General features: G+C 39.1%; 2 protein-coding genes across 3 annotated transcripts; both read right to left on the bottom strand.

Annotated features, from left to right (window-relative positions):
• Positions 1–2,587: 2,587 nt before the first annotated feature.
• efcab2 (EF-hand calcium binding domain 2) lies at positions 2,588–6,443 on the bottom strand. The gene is made up of 7 exons (XM_046033192.1): positions 6,324–6,443; positions 5,994–6,078; positions 4,886–4,958; positions 4,530–4,606; positions 3,574–3,616; positions 3,067–3,133; positions 2,588–2,895 (listed from the first exon to the last, which is right to left on the bottom strand). Exons 1-7 carry the CDS (start codon positions 6,346–6,348, stop codon positions 2,777–2,779), a joined length of 489 nt encoding a protein of 162 aa, XP_045889148.1. The 5' UTR covers positions 6,349–6,443; the 3' UTR covers positions 2,588–2,776.
• A 1,294-nt stretch (positions 6,444–7,737) lies between these two features.
• Positions 7,738–12,956, bottom strand: cgref1 (cell growth regulator with EF-hand domain 1). 2 transcript variants are annotated; one of them, XM_046033191.1, is made up of 7 exons: positions 12,739–12,956; positions 12,089–12,188; positions 11,623–11,697; positions 9,523–9,596; positions 8,993–9,117; positions 8,756–8,857; positions 7,738–8,175 (listed from the first exon to the last, which is right to left on the bottom strand). In XM_046033191.1, the coding sequence occupies exons 2-7, from the start codon at positions 12,184–12,186 to the stop codon at positions 7,882–7,884; spliced, it is 768 nt and encodes a 255-aa protein (XP_045889147.1). In that variant the 5' UTR covers positions 12,187–12,188; positions 12,739–12,956; the 3' UTR covers positions 7,738–7,881. The 2 variants fall into 2 exon arrangements, with proteins under 2 accessions (XP_045889147.1, XP_045889146.1); XM_046033190.1 differs by having other exon boundaries at positions 12,656–12,949.
• Positions 12,957–23,750: the final 10,794 nt, after the last annotated feature.

The raw sequence follows: 23,750 nt of genomic DNA, 5'->3' as shown, positions 1-23,750 counted from the left end.
TCACATCTGAAACCTTTTTAATGTGAAGGCGCCGTCCTGCCTCTGCCCTCTGCTGTCTCATTCTCAAAGGCAAAAAGATTTAAAGTAGAAATCTAGGGAGATTGTCGCCTCCTGTTCTTCCTAATATATGTGAAAAATGTGCATACTGGTTTGGGTGTGTTTGATTAGCATTCCTCTGTGTGTTAGTTGCAGTGCAATAATGCAAAAACAAGGTTAAGAGACCGCTGTTGGTTGCTGGATATGATGTCAAAGATTTCCTCTCTACCTCCAAATTCTTTTTGCGTCAGCTTCCCTTTTTGCCTCTTCTCATTGTCTCTTCCATGTTATTTTGTCAAACCTTTCTTTTATCTGACACATTTCTTGACTGTTCCTTCTTCCCTTGTCTCTGTCTATTTATGGCTCTTTAAGGACCAAAAAACCTAAGTGGACTGCCGCTGATAACATTGCAAGTTACTGGCAGGTGGTTGTCACATTCTCACATGATATGGCTGCATACAGTGAAACACATATCTAGTTTTAGATTTTTGAGAAAGAGGGGGTTAGTAACATGAAATTGTAAGCTTGACTTGAAGTGTTACCATGAATCCCTTTTAATCTGTGGAGGAGTGGATCACACAGAAGATATTTATTAAAACATTACATTTTCTGTGTGATCCACTCCTTGCAGTAAGATATCTTTAACTCTTCACACCAACTCTATGTCAAAGCCACTACTTTCTGAATTTATAACCATTTTCTTATAATAATAATAATAATAAGATAATATAAGTGAAAAGAGGGCTGTCAATCCTAGTTTCACTTTTCTCAGGAATCCCTTTTATTTGAAACTGCATTTACAGACGAGACTGGACTTAAACTATACTATTTTTCTCACTATGTACAAATCAAACATTCCATCTAAGACCCAGCTTCTCCATTCAGAATGAAGTATGTTTGACAACTACACCTCAACGTGCAGGTGGAGAATTTCCCCTTGCTTACAGTTTTTTATTAGTCAAGTATTGAGCTGCTTCTTAAAGCCCCTTTCAACGGAGGAACACATATACTTGTTGCATTGTAACATGAATATGAGGTGAAGAGAGAATGAAGAAACCCCTTTAAATCTTTAATGTTTATCAAAACTCTACTGATTTGCTGTGGTTTGATTTGTGCTGGAGGTGAATGAGCCCGATTCTGTTCTGCCTTTTGGTGTTTAGTCAAAAGGGAATGTTTAATACAGATGTTTCCTATTATTGTAGTATGTTTTATTTTCTGATGTCTTTGACTTTGTGATTGGAAACCAAAAGTTAACGGGTCATTGTTTTTACTGTGAAATGTTTAAAGCAGAACTTCAGCATGCATTCATGCTCGGATGGAGAGCTGCTTGTGTCTGCTACCATATCACATACTTATCTAAGCTCTAGATAAGGCATGCCATCCCTGTTCCAAAGCTGTGTTTGACTGTTTCGTGCATGTATTACTATTGAATACAGAATCACCTAAGATAAAAAGCTACGCTGATAAAGCAATCATTGTTTTGTTTATTTTGTCATACATGGGGAGTCATTTATTGATCAGGTTCATGCCCATCATGCACTGAACTCTATAATTCTTCTACACATTTGTGATGAGGAATATGGGATCGTCGCATCATGGCTCCTTTGTCACAACATCATAATTTAGCGTGGTGAAGGTTGCTTCCTTTCTTCTCTCTTCTAAGATTGCACACATTTCATTTTTAGTTTCATGTAGTCACTTCATATGGGCATCGTTCCTCCTGGTCTTCATCGTGTTACTGATTCCCGCCTGTCCATTGGCTGCACATACAGTCTAACCTTTTGTCAAATGAATGACCAGATTACCTCCTACTTCTCCCAGATATATCAGCGAACAATGAATATTCTCAGTTGCAGCTTGGGGAGGGGCTGGATTTACACTTTTAAATTGCACAAAGACTTTATTTTATTACTGCTGCGAGTTGTCTGTACAGTATTTTCAGGAGTGCAGAGTATCCCCGTCCCTGACTACCTTAAGAAATAAGGTAGAAATAAGCACAGCTTCACTTTCACAATAGTACCCTGCATTTGTTTGATACTTTTATGTATTCAACCAACAAACAGGAATTAGTAATAACGGGTTCATACATGTAACCTACAACCACTCACATGAGCTTAATCCCTCATATCTAGTACACAAGATTAAAAACAAACATTGTACAAGCCTATAAAATTCCACCTACTGTATAAATCCACCTCTGCAGAGCTTTTAAGGAGCCTGTGCTATTTTAAGAACTGGCACTACGCTTCAGCCTCTATTTTGAGGCCATGTTCTGGGGTTTGGTCAGGCAGCAAACTCCCTTTCTCGAATACAGCTTTTCTGTCTTAAATACACAAACACATTTCAGTACCTCCGGATTATCTCAAGATGTCGAAATGAAAGGAGTAGATCCCCGGACACAAGCAGTTTGAGTTACTTATTAATTCCATTCAAGTGTAAGATTACGACTAATGTGTTTTCCATTATCTGGCAAACCTGAGTAGATCACAGTTGCGTGTGGTGATCTTGATTTCTGACTTCATGTAGAAATTAGACTGCATCACTCGCTTTATACATTAACTGTACTTTCCAATTTAATGTGATTTTGGAAAACCTCTTAGATATACATTTTTAATAACGTATTAATTATACAGTATCAGAACTACAAGCCCATCCTAAAAACATGCAGACATGAACACATAACACACACAGAACAGTGTGTTTGTAATACTGTGTGTTATACAACAGTTACTGTGACTTTCTACATGTCAGGGTCAATGGTCAGCTGGTTGATTAAGTCTTTGTAATAGATAAGGTTCTTCTCATGATCAGCGAGTGCTGTCAGCATCTCATCCATCTCCTCCTGAGTAAAGAGCTCACCTGGTTTAAACACAAGCGACAAAAGACACACAGCAGCCATGGTTAAAATACAGTTTTACATTATAGGTTGTTTTCTAGAAGTAAGGGTTAGAGACACAAAAACATATATATGAGATAATGACCGTTTCACCACACACTTCTCACAGTAAAAACAGAAAGCATCTGCTTTACCTTCCTGTGTCATGTACTTTGTCAGCTCCTCAGGTTCCAGGTATCCTTTCTTCTCTTTGTCTAGAACCTGGAAAAACACTTATTGCCTTCATGCTTTAAACAACAAAAATTTAACCTCACTCCCCTCTTACAAAACCACACTCAAAATCCACCTATTTAAATCCACTTTTAACCTGTGATCATTAGCCCGCCCCTCTCCTTTTCATTATTGTAGTTGTTTTATACTGTTAATGCTTCTACAGTTTCTAGTTGTTTGTAGTTCTTTTTATACTGATGTTGCTCTTCCTGTTTCTGTTATTGTCTTGTAAAGTGCCTTTGAGTAAAGTGCTACACAAATAAAATGTATTATTATTATTATTATTTAGACACTATGCAGTCAAAGGTGCTGAAAAGGGATGTTGCGGGAATCTGTGGTTACCAGATAAAATTGAGAAAGTGTCAGCTAACCTGTTAAAAGCTCATAAACTACAGCACTGGAGAATATGAGGAAACAGCAGCTGGCCTCACCTCAAAGGCCTGAAGCAGAAGGTCCTCAGGTATGGGAGGGAACCTAAAATACACACACACACGGTTTTCACAAAAATGTAAATTACGGAGCATGCACTTTAGAACCTATTTAGCAGCTTTAACAACAGAAAAGCGCAAATTTGTGGCAATTATTATTTAACTCTTGTACGGTCTGGTGGACCCACAACATTATTGTGGTTGTAAAACAATAAAGCCATAAAAATATATGTTAAAATACTTGACAGATGTTGACTTCATTTCAGTTTCAAGCAGTTATGGTTAATATTTGCCATTTACCATTGCTAGATCAGATTTATCACTAAATATGCTATTAGTTTTTATGATTTTTGAGATTCTCTGGTTAACTGTAATAACAAGCCACCAACGCAAAGCTATTTATTTGTTGTGTCCCTCCCCGACTTTGAGGTAAGAGTGAAATAACATTATACAGGTGGTTGTAAAACAGTGTGTCAAACATGTATTTTGACACACTGTTGACACATGGTACAGAGTGCAGGGAAAGAAAAACTATTTCAGTATACAATTTTTCTAAGTGGGTTCCACAGACCCAAATACTACACAAGGGCTAAATAAGTCTGACATTTGGTGATGAAAAAAACATAATCTTAAGGTGTAATGATCAGACAACAGCCCACAGTGGTAGCATTTGCAGACCTTTACAACACACATCTATTTTGTGAAACACTGCAGTAACTTCCTCATTAGATTTACCAAATAGAAAATCAATCTGAAAACTCATACCAGTGAAAGGTCAGGCATTTGCTCCCACAGTACCATCTTGTAGAAAGACCCGCTACATAATAAATAATTAGGTTTAAAATGAGCACCTCTTTGCATCATGACATCCTCACCCTCAAAATTCAGCATTTTTATTTATTCAGGTTCAGTTATACAAACAAAACAACACAACTGGCAAGATAATAGAAGTGTCTTACTTGTGCTCCAGCAGCACTTTGGTCATGGCTGGGAGGAATCTTTCCAAATGGATATATCCTGTGTGGTCCTCTTCCACCTGGTTCAATAGGACAAATATGCTGTGTTTTGGTTCTTGAACAAGCTCTGTCTGCTTATAATTTCACTGGTGTAAAAGTCAGGAACACCTGTCTCTGTACATTATATCTTTCAGGCATATAGGTAATTTGCACAACAGCAAATTAACAATAAATGCAACATTTAAGATAATCAGATGGTATTTTAAATGAGGGTGACACTAGGAGGTGTAATAGATACTCAAACCAGTTCTTTTATTTATCCAAAATATGACCAAAATATAAGTAAACACTGTTCTGACCTCAGCTATAAAGTCATGTAGGTCTGCCTGAGAGGGGAAGCAACCCAAGGAAAAGATGATGGTGCCAATCTCCCTGTAAAACAAACATCATGTTGTTGAGGAATTTTAGTGGTACTATGACACAGGTTTTCCCCAGGATATTATGGTCAATTGCTGAGCTTAAGTAAGCCAAAGGTGACAGTCAGTGACTCTCAGACAAGTAAGTCAGACTCTGTCTCTCCTCTCTGCCTGCATGTTCAACTGACTGATGCAGCTGCCTTGATAAGGATGCACTGCTATCCATTTGAGGCTGGTTCCACACACTCATTTTAAAACCAGAGGAGATCGATTATTCCAAGCAGTGGGACATAGTCTGAGGAATGCATTGCCTCCCTTTCTACGTTGTGTGAATTCTGTTCAAGCAACTGAAGACTGCTATTGAAGCAGAAATTTAGTTAGACGAGGGGTTTTTATGGTTGTTTGTTCTATGTTTTCCATTTGTATTTAAATTTTCTTATGCATTGTATTTTACTTTTTTGTATTGGATCGCATTTTATTGTGAAGCACTTTGTGATTTTTATCTGTGAAAGGTGCTATACAAATAAACTTATTTACTTCTTCATCACACCTGAACCTGGCTCACTTTATTTCCATAACACACGTTTTACCCATACCACACTGTATACCACTATACCACAACTGCATGTAAACTGTGTATGATGGTGCTAATCTGTTCACCTGGCTCACTGAGTCAAACTTGTGTCAAACCACCACATTTCTCCTCACTATCACTGCCAATATAACATCACCTCATTTAAGTGGCAAGTGAAAAGTGTTTCAGTTTATTTTAAAATAAATATGAAAACAATAGGAACAGAGGTCATTTTCCTTATAAACTACACCTATGACTCTCTCAACACAAACTGACCTTGATGTTGAGTATATTCATTAAACAACTATATTTGATTAGATTAGATTTGTGATGTAGGTAACTTAAGTATGGAAGTTTATTCATATTTTGAACATATATAAGTTATGAGTTGTGACCTAAAGGGTTCAGATTAATGTGTTTTCACATTACATCTGGTTTATGAACCCGGGAGAGCAAGTCTGTGCATTTGGAGCTCACCGAACATCAACCGTGTTGTTAGACTCGTAGTCAAAAGCTTCAAAAGCTGCTTTGATCTTCTTGTGGACATCTGACACAGCGGACTCTGTCAGACAGTAGAGAAGAGAGGGACACCAGGAGCAGAGCCAAGAGCTAACGTTAGCTTAGCTAGTAACTGAACTCCAATGTCAAAACTTTCATGCAAATAACTGTCGGCTATGGGACCATCATTTTGAAGGCATCATTATTATGGCGCCACGGGGCGTTTAGATACACAAAAACCTGTCCCTTTAATTGATGACTGAACATGAGAGTTTAATTAAGATAAGTCAAAGTCGGTAAGTGACGAACCTGCAGTTTGCTTGTTCTCTGCCATGTTTGCCCTGTTGCCTAGCGACTGACTGGTTTCGTAAAGGAGCAGTTATGTAGCTAAATGAAAATAGTCAGAGCTATCTAATAAAACAAAGTACATTTTAATACTGTATTGTAGAACTATGGCACGCCGTTTTAACATTCCTTAAAACTTACTTGTCGCTATTAAAAGCTACTAGTACTTATTTATTAGTCACTAAGTTAGTAACTATTCCATCAGTTACTAGCAACTCTTCCCCTCTTACAATTGATTAGATACTAGTAGCCTAACTATTTTTAGTTACTAGTAACTAATTGCATTGCATTTTTGCCATTGAAATCTATGGGGAATTGCAGTGCAGATATCACCATAGCATAGATTTCAGTGGGAAAAAAAATCTTCAATTAGTTACTAGTAACTAAAAAAGTTACTAGTGGCTAATAAATCAGTACTAGTAGCTTATAAATAGCGACCAGTAGGCCTACGTTTTAAGGAATAAATGTTAAAACCAAAAAAATCTTTACTGTACCAATACCCAGAATTAATTAATGCGAACCATTGTTGTGTTTCTCCAACAAATCTTAGAAACAGGAGACAGAATGAAAGAAATCACTGCTTTATTTACTCCAGCTGTATAAATTCATTAAGGGTTATAATATTTTTTTTTTAACAATTATTAAACCCTTTAATATTGTAAACACATTTCAAGCAGATTAAAGCATAATTTAATATTACATTAGATCTTATTTTAAATGGGGCCTTCCTTACCTCAATTATGAACATGAAAGTCTTTAAGCCCATAGCCTAAAAGACTGGTGGCAAAAGGCTGTAACTGTCATTAAGAGCACAGTACTGTTCTGTAATTTCATGGTTCCCAACTTGACTCATTGAGTCACACTAGTGTACCATTGTGCCCTGTCACACTGGCTAAACTGAACTGTCTGTAAATGAGACTAGTTTAACCAAATAACAGTCCAGATGCACTCCTGGTGCATCAGTAATAGGTGCAAAACCAAAGAGTGGGTCAGACACAATAAGGCAAATCAGTGTGTTTATGAAACAACTACATAGAAAAACTCAAACACATTAAAAATATGCTAAATTTTTCAAGTATTACAGAAAATGGTAAATAAATACATTTCTAGCAAATAAAATATTAAAAATCAAGCACATTTGTTCAAATTTTTTTAAATGAGATGATCAACTGTTTCACTTGCTGGGAGAAAATAAAAATACTCAAAAGTACTAATCTCTATTAATAATGGCTTCTGTTTTACTAATATGGATAAAAGTGCATTTTGAATTCAGGACTTTTTGACCTTTTACAGCTCTAAAAATCTTTGCATTCATAGTTAAAACCAATAGGTACTTGGTAATTGTTGTAGAAAAAGTTGTCTAATAAAGTGACAGGAATACTGATTCATCTTTTTATTTGTCAATAATTTATCAATGTCTAACTGTCAACTGAAACGGATGGTAGAATCTCAATCTCTTCTAGTGGCTTGACTCGAGAGCACAGAATTATAGTGTGGACTGAACCAGTATATGCAGATGCATTCATATCTCTGGTTGCCCCACATGAACAGGGGCATTGTGGTGCTGCCCCTGTTCTGCTGCTGGGGCTTCTGGGATTTCTTGTCCATGCTGTTCGTCTACTGGCTTAATGAGTTCTTCATCTGCTGCCTTTACTTCATGTTGAGGTTGCTCTTCATCTTGAGGCTGCAACTCCTCCGGAGCCTCCTCTCTCTGCTCTGCTGCTCCTGCCTGCTCCTCATCAGTACTGGGGTTTGACAGCTTCTTCTCCACTGCCACATCCTGCTCCTGGTGAGGTGCGTTGTTGTTGCTGGAGTCCTGAGGTGGAAAATATAAGGTAATGTTACTGCACTCAACCATAAATGAGAATAAAATTAGGTACAGCTCAGTAAACCAATATGAAACGCATTCTTAAAATATACTTAAAATATAAACCTCAGTCTACATGTTAAATGTTGATAAAACATCAAAACTAATCATGTATTCTATTAAAATGTAATCAAAATAAATATTATATATTATAACATACTTTTTTTGTATCTAATGACAAAAACAAAATACAGACTTAGACAAAACATTTGCAAGCTCAAGGTACACTTACCAGCTTTTTGTTTTTATTCAAATATTTAATAAAACATTTGAAAAAGCTAGTAAGTGAACCTTGAGTTGGGATTACTTTCATGTTTTTTCACATTTTTATATCACAATGTTTTAACGTTTATTTTCTGAAGATGTTGTATGTTTGGTGGTTACAACATGTTGCACCAGTAAGCACACAAAAGAATCAACAACAGTAATAAACTTTTTCATAAATATACACTGCCTGACCATACTACATTATAATTACATAAAGTTGAGTGTTTCTGTAAATGGACAAGAGTTTGTAAATATGCAGTACCTGTGTGTGAGGTAATGAAGGAGACAGCAACTCGGATGGGGCCAACAGGCCGTCCTGGTTTAAATCCTGAGTCTGGAGTAAGAAATCTACCATAGACACCACCTGAACTCAGAAAACACCATATGCACACACACACACACATATCAGATAAACATGTAAAAAAGTATGAAAGTGTTGGAGATGTACACACAAATACAATGTCAGTTCAAACACACACACACAGCCACTCCTCCTCACCAGCTCACTGGCCTGTGCTCCAGGTGTATGATGGGAGTTATAGTCTGAAACTAGCTTCATCATCTCCAAGCCATCCAGGAGTCCACTGCGATCGTAGTCAAAAAGACGAAACAGGAAGAACACCTCTGATACAAAGCAGGAGAAGACTGACATGTTTAATAACACATTCAATACACTGCTGCAGTATAAGTGCAGAGGATGTACAGCATGACCCCCCCCCCCCTACTGTAAACACAGAAACACAACTGCAGTGATGTTTACAACTGATGGTTTGGGACACAGATGTTCTACCAGAATAATTGCTTCTTTGGTCTGGAATGTTTATATTTTGCACAGCTTTAAAAAGATTTACCATGCCAAAGTCATAGAAAATTACTTTTTAGAACATTAGACATTGTTTAGCAATGCAGGATTTTAATAAACAGCCGTCTGTGTATTCAGAGTATGTACTGTATATTCAATAGTGATGATCAATGTGTCCATGTGTCCGAACGTATGTAAGTGTTACATCAGTAGGCGGAGATGTCTACCTTGCTCCCAGGTACTGATTTCTGGTGCTCCTTGGTCCTCCTTCAGACTGGATTGAATGTAGCTTTGCAGCAACCTGTGGCATACGCAGCACAGAGTACATTTCAAACAATCATTTAATGTCAAAACTCCACAAACAGGGAAGTCACAGCCTGTGTGCTTTTTTTCATTTTAATTTCTTTTTTTGGGTGAGTGAGGGATGCTTGGTGAGTTTTTGTTTCTGTCTGCCTGTTTCTCGCTCGCTCTTTTCTCCCAGTCCCTGAGTTGTGGGACTGCCTCCCCGTGGCTTGGCGCTCTCTTTACAGCTGCTGGCAATTGCTGATTGACACACCTGACTCCTGTGGCTCATCAGTGGCTTCTTAAGTCCTGGCTTCACCCCTATCCTCCACTGGATTGTTAAGTCATGATCAGTCGGTGCCATTAATGTCTAGCCAGTTTTTGTACTTGAACCAGTCTGAAACCTGTTTTGGTCTGTTGTCTGCTGATGACCCTGCTTCTCTGTGTTTAGTTGAAGTTCCTGTGTTACCGGTTCTGCCTTCTGCTCTGCCTAACTTACAGAAGCTGCGAGGGAAACAAACATTCTCCAACCAGCTTCTCCAGCTACATCTGCCTTGCCTGCCTTTGCCACACCTGCCCTCCACCTGAGGAATTTCCCCTTTTTGCCAAAATCTTACCTTGCTTTGTTCTTGTTGTTCAATAAACTGTTTAAACCTTTCTGAACTGTCTGCTTGTCTGCGTCTGGGTTCTAGTCAAAACTCCTGACATTTAGAGCCAAAAATTGACAGAGAGGGGTCAGATTTATTCAACCCTGAGGGTAGTGACTAGCCACTGTGTCCGGATATAAATCAGACTGGTTGCAAAAGCTCTAAGAGGCAAAAGAAAGAAAAAAACAAAGTTAGAATCAAAATATCTAGATTTGTAAAATTGCGTAATTGTTTTGGACAGGAGACGAACTGTGAGCCGCTCTGCTCTTAAATGTGTATAAAGTAGCAGTGCTGTTTCAGTCCACAACATCCTGCTCAGGAGGAAACTCATTTTGATCAAAGTTTTTATCAGGAGCTTATAGAGGGTCTCAAGTCTCGTCCTTCACAGTCTGTCCCACTTGATCTTGAGATGCATGTCATGGTAGAATTTGCCATAAATTTGAAATTTTTTTGTCCAATGCACAGGCAATAGATAAAGTAGTGCTCACATCCATGGCAACATGTTTGAAATACTTTAACACTCATCTTATAATAGAACATTTTGTTCCCGAAGAAGCCCTTTTTTCCATCAAGACTTCACAAAGGCCTCCTGTGCATCCTGAGCAATAGTTTCTCAGGCGAGGTGCAGATCCTGTTCACAAACGTGTCTGTCTGGTCATATGCTCAATAGACTTAAAGTACCACTGTGATAGAGTAGTGTTCACATCCATTAGTCCTATCAGCCAATGGAATGAAGCTGCAGCCACATTGTCACCAACAACATACAAATCCACAAAGTGGTTGTGTCTCTCATTTTGTTCCCTGAATAAATTAATCATGTAACTCACAGTGGGCCAGTTCATATTGCTGTACAGTAGCAGAGATAGCAAGGTAAGCCATTTTATTTGTGTGAGAGTAAATCTATATTTTCTCTGTCTCCATAAAGGAATCTCATAATTGCAATATAAAGCAGTGTTATTGCTCCTCTAATCTCTCTCTTCTATCAGTACATGGTACAGGCCACATCATTAGCACAACACGGCAGCCAAAGTCCACAGTGACCAGACAGCTGCAGCTCAGTACACTGAATCAGACAGCAGGTTGAATAAATTTGGATGTAGTTTGCATGTTGTGCCTCTGATTTCACTGCTAACTACTAAGTCATACAGTAGTCTCACAAAACAACGCATGACGGTAAATATCTATATTCTTTGTAATTTATGTTTTTTATCATCATCTGAGGAAAATATTTTAATCTGCATTTTGAGCATTTAGTCATACTGTAGGAACAAAGATCGAAAAGGCTTTCTACTTACATACTGTATCAATCCTTCTCCTTTCAAGAAAGCAATTAAGCAAAGTTGTGGCTCAAAATGAGCTGGATGTATAACACCAGTACATTGTTTATGTGTCACTTACTTGCGATTCTCCTCTCCAGAGCCAAAGGGATTGGCTAGCGTTAGTGAAGGGGGATGGGCATCTAGTGATTCCTCCCTGAGAGACAAACAATTAAGGATGGAAATAAAAAGATATCTTTTTTGTGATTATTTTAAATTCAACATGCAGATATATAAAAATATTAATTTAATTTATTTTATTTTATCTAATAAGCGAATACAAAAGAGCTTGAACAACAGAACTGTACCATCCTTACATGAGGCATACTTAATTTGCCATGTTTGGCAAAAGGTCTGCTTCAAATATCCTGATATTGCAGCCCTTGCCGATATGCTCATTGTGCAAAATCATTTTTTTATAAAAATGTATCTATTATGACAAAATAACAGTATATTTACTCGAAATACTAAAAATTTTTATGCCTAGGTATATATATAAAAGAAAAAGAAAGTGAGAGTGAAGCTTGAGAGTAGGTAGGTGGCGTTACCTTTGCGTCCCAGGTACACCTGGTGCAGCCAGGCACAAGTGTATGAGCAGGAACAGGACACATTGGACCGAGCTGCCCAGGTGAGACTCCATGAACATCCCTGCAAGCACACGATGTTTTAAATTCACACCACATCTGTACAAAATTAATTCTTAGGATGCAGTCATGAATTTATCCGCCCAAATTGAGATTTACTGTAGATATCCCCATTCTCCTGCATATAATTACAAATTCGGTGTCGTGCTGCAGCTCATATGGAGCAGCAGCGATGCTAACACACAGCCACACCTGACCCACGGCTGACACCAACCACTCACTGCAGCGTGAGTACAGCATACACGTTGTAAACACTGACTATTTCTGATAAACTCACATCGTCTTCCTGCTTTGACATCACATGCCTGCTTTAAAACAAATACAAGTTAAAGGATGGCTAGGAGTAGCATAAAAAGACTAGCCCCCGGTTAAATATGTATGAACTGAAGTAACGCGCACAGTGAACGCATCATTGAGGTCTACAGCTGGATCAATACTCAACATCTGTACTCGGAGTGGTAACGAGCCTACCTGTCTGCATAGTTGATGTGTGTACCGTAAAAAAACCCTAATTCGAGCAGCTTTCCGTTTACAGGTTCATATCTCCAGCACACCTCTGCCCCGCACCGCCTCCCGGTCTGCACTGCGCAACAGCGGCCGCACGCGCGCTCCCAGGCTGCCACGGAGATCGGTGTGTTTTGGTCAATGACAGGGTACACGTGGAAGATCGGAGCCGCCGTAGAGCCAGTGAGTTTGCGCGAGGAGCTTCTCTTTATGCTCCGGTCTCCGGGGTTTCCGCCACGCCACGTCCTCACCGACAGCCAGATACCGGTAGTGCGGGACAACAACCACATAGCTTTCAGCCTTTCCGGGCTTTAATAGGAGACATCAAGCTCAGGAGATGGTGATGACATGGTCAGGAGGAGATATACAGTATAAAGTCTAACATTCATCACACACACCTCTGGGTACTGGTCCCATACCACCAGCCTGCTAACACCATTTCATTGCTCCTATGTATAAGTCTGTGCGTTAGCCTAGATATGTTTAGTTCTGTAACTGGCCTACAGTTTAGGCTACTCATTGCATTCTGGTTTTTGATGAACCCCTTAAAGTTATTTAGAAAGACCGAAGTTAAATCAGTAATAATAAAGCTAAACCCAGCAGGTCATCAAAAGAATATACACCGGAAATAAAAACATAGACGACTGTGTTCACACCACCAGGAAGAAGGGACATGATACAATTTATGTGGTCAATGGAATAGCATAAAATAGGCTACCTTTTTAATTGTTACGAATGCTTAATAAAGTCCTATTAAGCATTCGTAACAATTAAAAAGTAATTTTTCTTTAAAATGAAATGTAGGCTTATAGTGCGGTATGAGGAGGTGTATGCACTACTGGTATTTGACCACAAGATGTCCTAGTAACTCTTTATTTGAATTTATTCAAAGGCATCCCATAGGAGTTATCACATCGGCAGAATATTATACTTCAGAAGATTAGGTTACTGATGTTATAATTATATCATAATTGTATCTACAAACATGTTATGGTCATAATTTGTTTATTATTATTTATTATTTTTTTCTATAAATCAGTAGTATAAATCAGGAGTATTTCATTAACAACAACATTAATGATTATTTTTACAAAGTCATCATATTGTTCAGAGTGACACACAGGTCAAGGTAAGTATGTGCAGTGTAATTATCATGTAAATCTTCCACTGGCTCTGCAAGGTGTGTAGTCTGGTGGCTGAGAATCACAGCACTGATTAATGTTCATTTGACATGACACATTTTAGATATTTGTTTTTCTTGAACACACCCATGGTGAAATCTCTAAACACTGAAACAACAGAAAATTCAGTTTCCTATCAAAGATTATAGGAAGGGAATGAAAAAACACAATGTGGCAGATAGGCGTTTTGACAGACACATTTCTGTGTTCATCTTCTTCAAACTGAACTGCTTCTTAAATATACAGATTTGCTTCTTTAAAATAAATATATCTCACGAAAGTTTCATCTAGGGATTCTATATAATGATAAAAATGGCAGGACAATATTTTGACTATGTTTTTTATTAAGACAGATGAAGTGAAACAAAGGAGCATCTCACAAAGTTCAGCAGAGTTCAGTGAGGCATCTACAGACATTGCTGTGCTTTTCTGAATCTGTGAGGTTCTTATCATTTCAGATTTAAGGCACGTTGGATGGAAGACATTACCAAATAGTTGCATTCATTTTGGAACATGAGATGGATAAATTGTTATATAACCTTGTGGCCACATTTTCTGGTTCAGAAGTGCATACAGTTCAAAGTAAAAACTCAAACACAAGACAATAGTTTCTACGTTAATTTCTTGGTTCTCTGGACTTCAGGGATAACTGGGGAGCTAAAAATTCAACATCCCAAAAAAACACACTTGGTTTTACTGCAATAGAGAATGATTGCACGCCTCAAAATAAAACTCATGAGCAGCAACTGCAACATTTGAAAGAATCCTGTTAATATGTTGACCATTTATTTCATCAAAGTGTACAGCTTTATACATAGTGTAGTGAGATTACATATAAAAATATTCGTGGAACATTTTTCTATTTAAGGAATGGTATAAAGTATAAAATGGATGGAAATAAAGAAAAACTTGATCTGGCATGCTGCACAACCCTATGACCTACAGACTGGGTTTTTAACATGCAGTTCATGTCAGTGGGCTAGGAGGCACTGTTTAGAGGCATAGCCTAAATTAGTCAGACAGGCTACTTCTATCACTGTAAAATGGTTGGATTTTGAGCTAAACTGCAGTAGAATACCCCTGACTCTTATTCGCTAATTCATTCCCCCATCCTCTTCTCATCACCTCACTCTCCTCGGTTGTCTCTTGTCTCACACACACACACACACACACACACGCACACATATTTCTCCGCCAGGACTAAAGTTTGAAGCCTCAATGCAGAGCTTCATTGGATTGTATGGGTGAAAGCAGTGGCGAGAGGGAGGGTATAGAAACGGCAAAGGGTAAATAAAAAAACAAGTCTGAGAGACGGAAACAAGGGAGGTGCACAGGGTGAAAGGTGAACAGAGATTTAGGCAAGTCAATGGAAGAAATAGTTTGGAACAAGAACCGATGCTTTCACAACACAATGCAGTCTGTGTGGGTGTGTGTATACAGATGTGTTTTAGTGAACCAGATAATTTGACTATTACCCATGGACAGAGCAGGACTAATGTTTGCACCCTCTCTCTCTCTGTCACACACACAAACACTGTTTTCCACATCCACACTGTCCAGTCTACATAAGTTGAGGGCGACAGGAGGTCAGCACAAACCTCCTTTCTCTAGTTCTTTACTGATCTTATCATATTGGGATATTTGTTGATCCCGAAGGAGAAATCCATCTTTTTGTGCTGTGTCGTTGAAGGACATGTATCTGAAATAACTAACCTGCTCCTGTGTCACCTCTCTACACCTCAGCCAGTTTAGTGCCCAGATGAAGTCCGTCTGAAACACTGTCCAAATTATTTTGTTGCATTTGATTCCAGTGTTTCAGATACTGTTCAACATTGGTTACAAGAACTTTGGTGCATGTAGGAGAGCAAGACCACACAATAAAACCAACTTATACAGGGAGAATAGAAATGTTTAGCATTGTTAATTGTCAGTAATTAAAGGATAAATGTTGTACCAACAAACCAAGTTACTCTTTGCTTCAACAAAAGTGAATGTGTTCTGAAAGCTTAGTATTTTTGATTCATTCAAAAAACTGTAATTTTAGATTAAACTTTACTGCATCTATAAGGGCTGAAGTAAGAAATCCTGCCGAATGTATTGCAATTGTAAGTTGCCATCGCAATAGCTTCCCATGTTACAGTATTTTCCAAGTCAGACTTTGTCATTCAGTATTATTTTAAAAAAGATATGTATATTTTCTCATTCAGAAGTAATAGCACTGACCGGCAGTGTGATCACAGCACTGACAAACTCAGTGCATGTAGAGAGTTGCACGTACGCATGTATAAAGGTTAGGACGGGAAGTGTTTTGTTTTCCTAATGGAAACTCTGAGACCCAGACCTGCGGGTGGGAAAGACCAATCACACCTTTCTTAACACACATGAACTAGTCACAATCATATAATGACACAAATACATTCAAACATCTCTGATGTGTGATTCACAGAGTGGCTTAGCACTGTAGTGGCCCATTTCACAGCTGGCTAGTACACAAGCATCCTACTGACACTCATTTACAGGAAGGGAGATTATTTGGAGTAATTGTTAACATGAGTTTCTGCCTGGTGTGTGTGTGTGTGTGTGTGTTTGTGTGTAATGGCAATGCATTTAGAAAACACTTTTCATTTCCTTCTCACGCACAGCAGGCGAACGAATAGAGACACGGAGACATGATGCAGAAAATTGGACCATCAGGCAGCGATGTTGTTCTTACAGATCACACCACACAGAATGCGCTGTTATTGTTAACACGAGTCTCTTGCTGCCGTGACTGTGTGTGTGCTTTAGTTGAATAGAAACACCAGAGGAACAAGCATAATCTGGCTGACAGTGCCGTGGGATGATGCGGCTTCCAGTCACAGATGCTGGTCCATGTTTACTTTTACTTGGCCCTGGAGCATTCAGTACTTATGATCTAAAACAGCTGATGCACAGGATTTTTTGAAAGGGCCAGTTTGTAGGATTTAGTGGCATCTAGAGGTGAAGTTTCAGATTGCAAAACAGTGCTACACATTGGTGTTGGTTGAGATGAGTCCCCATCCCTTGAATTGCTTTGATTATCTAAGATAAAGCACATCAAATGTCAAATGTGCACTTACTTATTTACTGATGTCTGTCCCATGCAGATCTTACTATAAAAACGCACGGGGAGCAGCCTTTAAGACTGAAGCTGCCATTAGTACCTCAATAACAAATCCTCTTTCATATTTTCCTCTTGTCATTTTCATTGAAAAGTAGGTAAAGTGGGCCATCTCAGCTTTTGCACAGAGAATACTTGGATGGTTAATTGAATCATGCAGTGCAGAAGTCTGAAAGCGTCTACATTTATTATATTTCTCCACACATTTATTCACATTTCTGTGTGTTTAATGTTTTCCATTACTACCTATGTTGTCGGTGAGGCGAGCCATACTGGGTGTATGCCTTTTTTACATACGACATTTTGACATGTCACAGCAGGAAAAGCACATGTGTAAACAATAAAATGAATGACGGCTGAATTTCATTTAGTTGCTTCAGTTTCAGGGTCCTGCTGCTATTGTGCATGCTGGCTCATTGTCACACTGTCATGACTTACTGGGACACTTAAGTAAAACAGAGTCATCCTTAATGTTATTAGCAACACCTGTGATTTTCAGAGTGAAAAGTGACACAAATGTCAGCCCAGCACACCCTGTACACTCCCACACAGTGCAGCGTACAGATAAAACACAAGTGTAGGTGTACCATGGGTGTTCACCAGTCTGCACACTACACTGCACACATATTCAGAGGACACTTCTGTCTGCTCTCTCTCTCTCCAAACAAATCTGTTGTTTTATCTGATCTCTTCTGTTGTCCAAACCAGATGAAGGTGAATACTGTGGCTTTTTATAATCATGGCACTCTATTTTTAACACACTTTTTTCCCCTTGTGGGGTCTACTTTGATCATTGTCTCTATCAGTGCAGAAGGAAACACTACGTTTTCTAACCCTCTTTCTCTTCCCCTCATCTATCCTCATATGCCCTCACTCTCCTCTCTTCCCTGCTGACATCTCCTCCTCAAGGATCCTCTCCTTTTTACTTTAGCACCCGACAGCCCTCCCTTGTACTCATCTCTCTCACTCGTTGCTTCAAGTTGAATTAATTCGTCAACGGTGGGGGTATTTGTGTTAGTGAGGCATGTTGTTTTGTTTACAACACTACAAATACAAACTAATCTGACCCAAAAAGAGGCAGGATGGACAGAGAAAGAGGAAAGTGGGTAAGGGAAGGAGGGAGAAAAGAAAAGGGTCAGAATATTGAAAGAGAGATGGAGAAGGAAAAATAATATACTGTAAAATCACGTCAATAGTTTTGGATGGTCACATGTGCAGGTCTGCCCTGTTACAAGTGTCAGGTTCCCTCCCATCCTGTGAGTCCTGTGGAAACACAGGTGATAAAGTGTGACCTTCAATTACTGTGCAATGCTCCTATCAGATCAGTCAATACTGTTAAACTTCAGAATAAAGACCCAAAATCAACTCTCCATCTTTTGCCAAAATTGAAAGCCAGAGCGATATTCCTTGATGCATCATCATAGATGGAGTATTTATAGCATTTCACTGGTAGAAATCTGCATATAAATCATCTGTGGAATTACTGTGAAGATGCTCACACAGACACATACTTGTGCTTGCACGCACACACACACGCGCACACACACACACACACACACACACACACACACAGGAAACTCACCCCAAATCTAGCACCCGCACACATCATGCCAGAGAATGCATGAAGGACAATTTGTAGATACTTTGTGCTGCACATGCTGTAGACAGACCAGGCAACAGCAATGTGTAAAATGTTTTTGGAAGTACATTCCCTCTCTAAAATATGTCAAAATCACCTGCTGTTAACTACATATGGTATTTTCATATGGCTGTTGCCACTTCCCAGCACCGTGTCACGCAACTGCATGTCTCTGTTTGTCTTAGCATAGCCCAAGTGCATTCACATGCATACTCACACAAGCATGTACACTGGCGGACACATAACCCCCCCGCACACACATATAGAAGCCTTTCCTCCATTCAGTTATGTAACAAGGATTAGGTTCCACTATTTTGTGGCCCCAACAGTCAAAACTATGTGAGCTATTTTTAACCCCGGAGCCCAATATAATATCAACAGATGCTTATCGTAATAATGGCATGACAATGTTAATGGCCGCTGTTGCTCATGTGGACACGTCCTCCCAACATTGATATTCACTGCATGGGTCTCTCGTAACAACACCAACAGCCATTGTCACTCCATTGACACATCTGAGGCCACAACTCAAAGCATCGCTCCTGCACAATCTGGAACTATTTTCAGCTCGTCAGAGAGTCTGTTGAAGCTGAAGTGTGTTGCTAAACCATGTTAATCAATCAACACGGGCCTACTTAACGGTAGACAGTGTTGAGAAGCAGTGGAGCATTGCTGACACTCGTGGTGAAGTTGTGAGGTTGCATCAGGGTGGTGATGGTACAGTGGATAAGACACATGCCTTTGGTGCGAGAGAACCGGGCTCTATCCCCCACTGTGACACTTCTTCCAATGTGTCCCTGAGCAAGACAATTAACCCCCAGTTGCTCCAGAGGCATGTGAGCCCTGACATATATAGCAATTGTAAGTCGCTTTGGATAAAAGTGTCAGGTGAATGTATATGGGATGTTGCGTGCATATTATGGTTCAAGTGAGAACATTGTTGCAAGGTAATTGAAAGCAAAGTAGGATGTTTGATGGATGTAGAAAACAAAAGACTGAAATGAAAAGTGCCTTCACTGAGCTCCAGTCTTTGTAAAGTTGTGAACCCAGAGCTATCATAAACTTTCTACTTACAAAGTTGTTCAAACTGACAAACTCTAGTGAATACAGCTTCATTGGAGGACACTATCTGCTCCATTCAGCTTCGTTTGACCACTGACAGCTACTGACTGTTCCTCAAATCCTGTGTGACCAGTAGGAAACATTTACTACAGAAAACACCTTAGATAATTAGGACACATATGCACACACAGTCACACGCACACACACACACACATACACACACACACACACTCATACGCGCACACACAGACACACGCACACACACACACACACATACACACACACACACACACATACACACACAGGTTCCATACCAAGAGTTTGTTTGAAATAGTTGCTGTCACATTCCACAAGCTAATTCCTCTGGTTCAGGTCATTACAACTAGAAAACCAGAGGAAGCACTAATTCTGTTACAGTGGCTTCACACACGCACGCACACACACACACACACACGCAGAGTCATTGTAGCAGTTTCCACCTAAGTCAGACTCAGACAGAGAGGATGTTTCTCTTGCGCACTGGCAACACATACTGTACTTGTGCTTGCATGCACGCACACACACACACACACACACACACACACACAAGGGAGTTCCGCTTCATGGGCGTCTAATTGCAGGCTTGCGTCTCAGCAGGACAGAATGTCCTGAGTACCCAGGGTCATTTCTCGACAGGCATCTGAGGGGGCACTACACTGTCAGGACCAATCACCTCTAAGAGCAACTTAAATACACATATGTGCACACTGTAGAGTGCTTCACACACACACACACACACACACACATATGAAATCCCCCACACATATAAACATATATAAATTCACATACAGATGCACTAATAGGGATTTAGTAATGTGGAAAAATCTACAGAACCTATTCTGGTAATTAAAATGTTCACCTTGTCATGGTAATGTCAAAAAAGGTCAGGCGGGATGACACTTATTTTCCACATAAGAGGGAAGTTTAGGATTTCCTCTCTGCGTCCCGTGTTTGTATTTTCTTAACAGCCTCTGTACAGCTTTTTGCTGAATGATTTGTACCTTTTTATACCTCCTTCTATTTTCAGTTTCCCTCTGCTTTCTCTTACCTTGCCTGTGCTCCTGTTTTTGGAGGTAAATAATAGTGTAAAACAAAACTTAAACATTTGAAAAACAACAGACATGTCTTAGGCACAGAAGAGGAGCTCACTTGTCAAAGCTCCATCTGAATTTATAGTGCTGAATGAAAAGGTCCTCAATTTCTGAAAATAATATTAACTACAAATCATATTCAATTTAATGAGTGGAAGGCGTAAGTCAACTTTTCCCATTTTAAACATAAAGTTTTATTTTAGACTGGGTAAAGATAGATACTATGTGTGAATGAGAGTGGTTGATAAATTAGTATAAATACAGCTGCACATAGTTTAAGAATCCCCACTGATGTGTGAAAACACATGTGAGCTGCTTTTGATTTCATAATTAGAGGTCTACACGATACCTCAGGTTTCACGATCCCCCAAAGTCTAAAACAACATTTAATAAAAATATACAGATACAACAACATTTTGGGGTTTTTTTCAGATCAGCAGAGCACAAATGGTGAGTTTCTCAGAGTGTTTCACCCTTCAGACAGACTGCATAACAGTGATGACAAATGATGGCAAAATAAGCTAAAATGAGATTTCTATATTTGGTCACTGCTGTGTAAATTGACTGTGACTGAGTATCAGCATAATTGATTATCATACAGCAGACTGACTGCTATCATTAAGCAATCAATTTCTAAATTAGCTTCGGCTGCATGAGACTTGACTCACAGCTGTAAAGACACAAAGGCACGTAAAACACAACTGAAATAATATTTCTATCAAGTGTTAGTCATCAGTGTTGTTTCGCTCAGAGGACCACCCTGTCTGACTTGTGAAAATAGAAAATGTGAAAATATGTTCATACTAGATTAATTTGAACTGGTGAAAAGTATTTTCAACTAAACAATTTGAAGACTAAAGGTACGAGACAATGTACTAATTCAGTGAGTTTACATGAGAGATTAAAGTATCTGGACATGAGATCTAAAGTTTAGACCTGAGCAGCTTGACAGGTACCAAATGCCGGAAATGGACCTGCACAAAAAATAAATCATAAGTTGATAAATAACAGCAAACTGGTAGTGAGAATTGTTCTTTATATAAACTAGGGGCCAAACAATGAATAAGGAACAGTTTAGCTGACAGGTGATTGGTCAGATGACCTCCAGTGGCAGAAAACTGATGGCAACATGAGGACATGCAAGGCGTTTATAACTTGATTTTCTGTTACACATATGGTACCTAGGAAATAATAAAGCGTTCTGGAAACGATGTTCCTACTTACTTGATGTTCACTGTGGCGGATTACACAACTCAAGCAAGTTTTCAAGAGTTTCGACATTTAAAACTGTCAAACTTCATTCAGCAGCAGAAAATCTAAAGTAGTGATTTCTGTATTGAGGTAGCTAAAACCTGCAAACACACTGGTATGGTACTCAACGTTTCAAACAAGTACTGCAACGTCAATTAAGATGGTGACAGTGATATTCCAGAAAGGAAGTCAACAAGCGCTACTGAAATGCACCATGAGGCTTTTCAAGTACCGGTCTGGACAGCATTGATCCAAAGGGATGATCGGCCATATTGGTTTGAAACAGGCTATCGATCAGAATGGAGGCTGCAGCATAGCAGAGCTGGAAATCACAAATCGATCCACTTTCGTCGTCATTGGTTGTAGTTTGTTCACTCTTTTTGTAAAGTAAGCAGTCACATTACTGTTGATGCAGATGCACTTCAGGATGTACAACAGGAAGTCGTTACTGTGATAGAAACGTGTGCATCATCACATGAAGTGCTGATTCTGTCCGTCTTTAGCTCACTCTGTTGCTGGTCCAAGTCTGTTACGTTCAGTACTAAACTAGTCTATACAAGCACTGCACATGAGATTTATAGTTAAGCATCCTATTAGTCACAGCACAGTTTGACAGACAAAAGTAGTCTGTGGCTTTTGCTGCCTTTAATATGTTTTTAACAAGGAAGCAGTGGTGGAAGAAGCACTTAGATCTTTTACTTACTTAAATAAAAGCACGTAAGTATTAGCATCAAAATATACTTAAAATACCAAAAGTTCTCATTATGCAGAAAAGGCCCATCATTACTAATCTTAACTTTACTTATACCTATACTGCTGGGTATCTTCATTTATAATAATACATCATTTATTAGTTGATTTTGTGCTAATAATCTAAATCTGCAAAGTAACCAGTAACTAATGTTGTCAAATAAATATAGTGGAAAGTACAATATTGGCTTCCAAAATGTAGTGGAGTCAAAGTTTAAAAACGAATTAGTAAAATGGAAATACTACTGTACAAGTACTGTACTTAAGTGCAGTACTTGAGTAAATGTACTGACCACCTCTGCAGCTCTGTCAGACTGGCAGGGGCTGATAAGTATCATTCAGTACAGTCAAACAGTCTCCTGATCAGCAGATATAGGCTTTTAGAACAGAATGGAAAAACCTCCTTTTATATGATATCTACTAAAGTATAATGTGTCGTAAAATGTTCAGGCATTGTTCAGTTAAGACGACACCGGACCATGAAGGGGGCAAAATCTCATCTAGTCGTCTGGTCTGTATGTCAGCTTACAGTAAGCAGCAGGTGTGTGGACAAATTAACAGACAGGTGAGGCGACACTGTGACTCTCATTATGCTCTCTCTAACACACACACACACATACACAAACCCAAATACACATCCACACACACTCAGTCAGACACAGAAAGCTACGCACACAGTATCTATCTTTAGCTGTATAAATAGGCGTGTAATTAATGTTTAGAAGTCGTGAGGTGGAAACATGAACATTTAAACTGCCATTAAGTTCTCATCAGGGGCCGAGAGATAGAGAGAGGGAAGAGGGAGACAAATGGAGAGAGCGGGAGTGATGGAAAGAAAAAGAAAGAGAGCAAGCCCAGGGGAGCATGAGAGATGGATGATATCAGATCAAGTTCATTATTAGCTGTTATC

The sequence above is a fragment of the Micropterus dolomieu genome, linkage group LG20 (genome assembly GCF_021292245.1).
Source record: "Micropterus dolomieu isolate WLL.071019.BEF.003 ecotype Adirondacks linkage group LG20, ASM2129224v1, whole genome shotgun sequence".
In the NCBI taxonomy this organism is placed as follows: domain Eukaryota; kingdom Metazoa; phylum Chordata; class Actinopteri; order Centrarchiformes; family Centrarchidae; genus Micropterus; species Micropterus dolomieu.
The sequence above is the reverse complement of the archived record's forward strand: the minus strand, read 5'-3'. Positions and strand labels throughout refer to the sequence as shown.

Excerpts from the sequence above, each read along its gene's own strand:
- efcab2 (XM_046033192.1), bottom strand. The coding sequence starts at position 6,348 with ATGGCAGAGAACAAGCAAACTGCAG. Across the intron at positions 4,607-4,885 it reads TACATGACTTTATAGCTGAG|GTGGAAGAGGACCACACAGG; the intron begins GTCAGAACAGTG and ends CTATTGAACCAG. Across the intron at positions 2,896-3,066 it reads AAAGTACATGACACAGGAAG|GTGAGCTCTTTACTCAGGAG; the intron begins GTAAAGCAGATG and ends TGTTTAAACCAG.
- cgref1 (XM_046033190.1), bottom strand. Across the intron at positions 11,698-12,088 it reads GGTGTACCTGGGACGCAAAG|GGAGGAATCACTAGATGCCC; the intron begins GTAACGCCACCT and ends TTTGTCTCTCAG. Across the intron at positions 8,176-8,755 it reads CTTCATTACCTCACACACAG|GACTCCAGCAACAACAACGC; the intron begins GTACTGCATATT and ends TTTCCACCTCAG.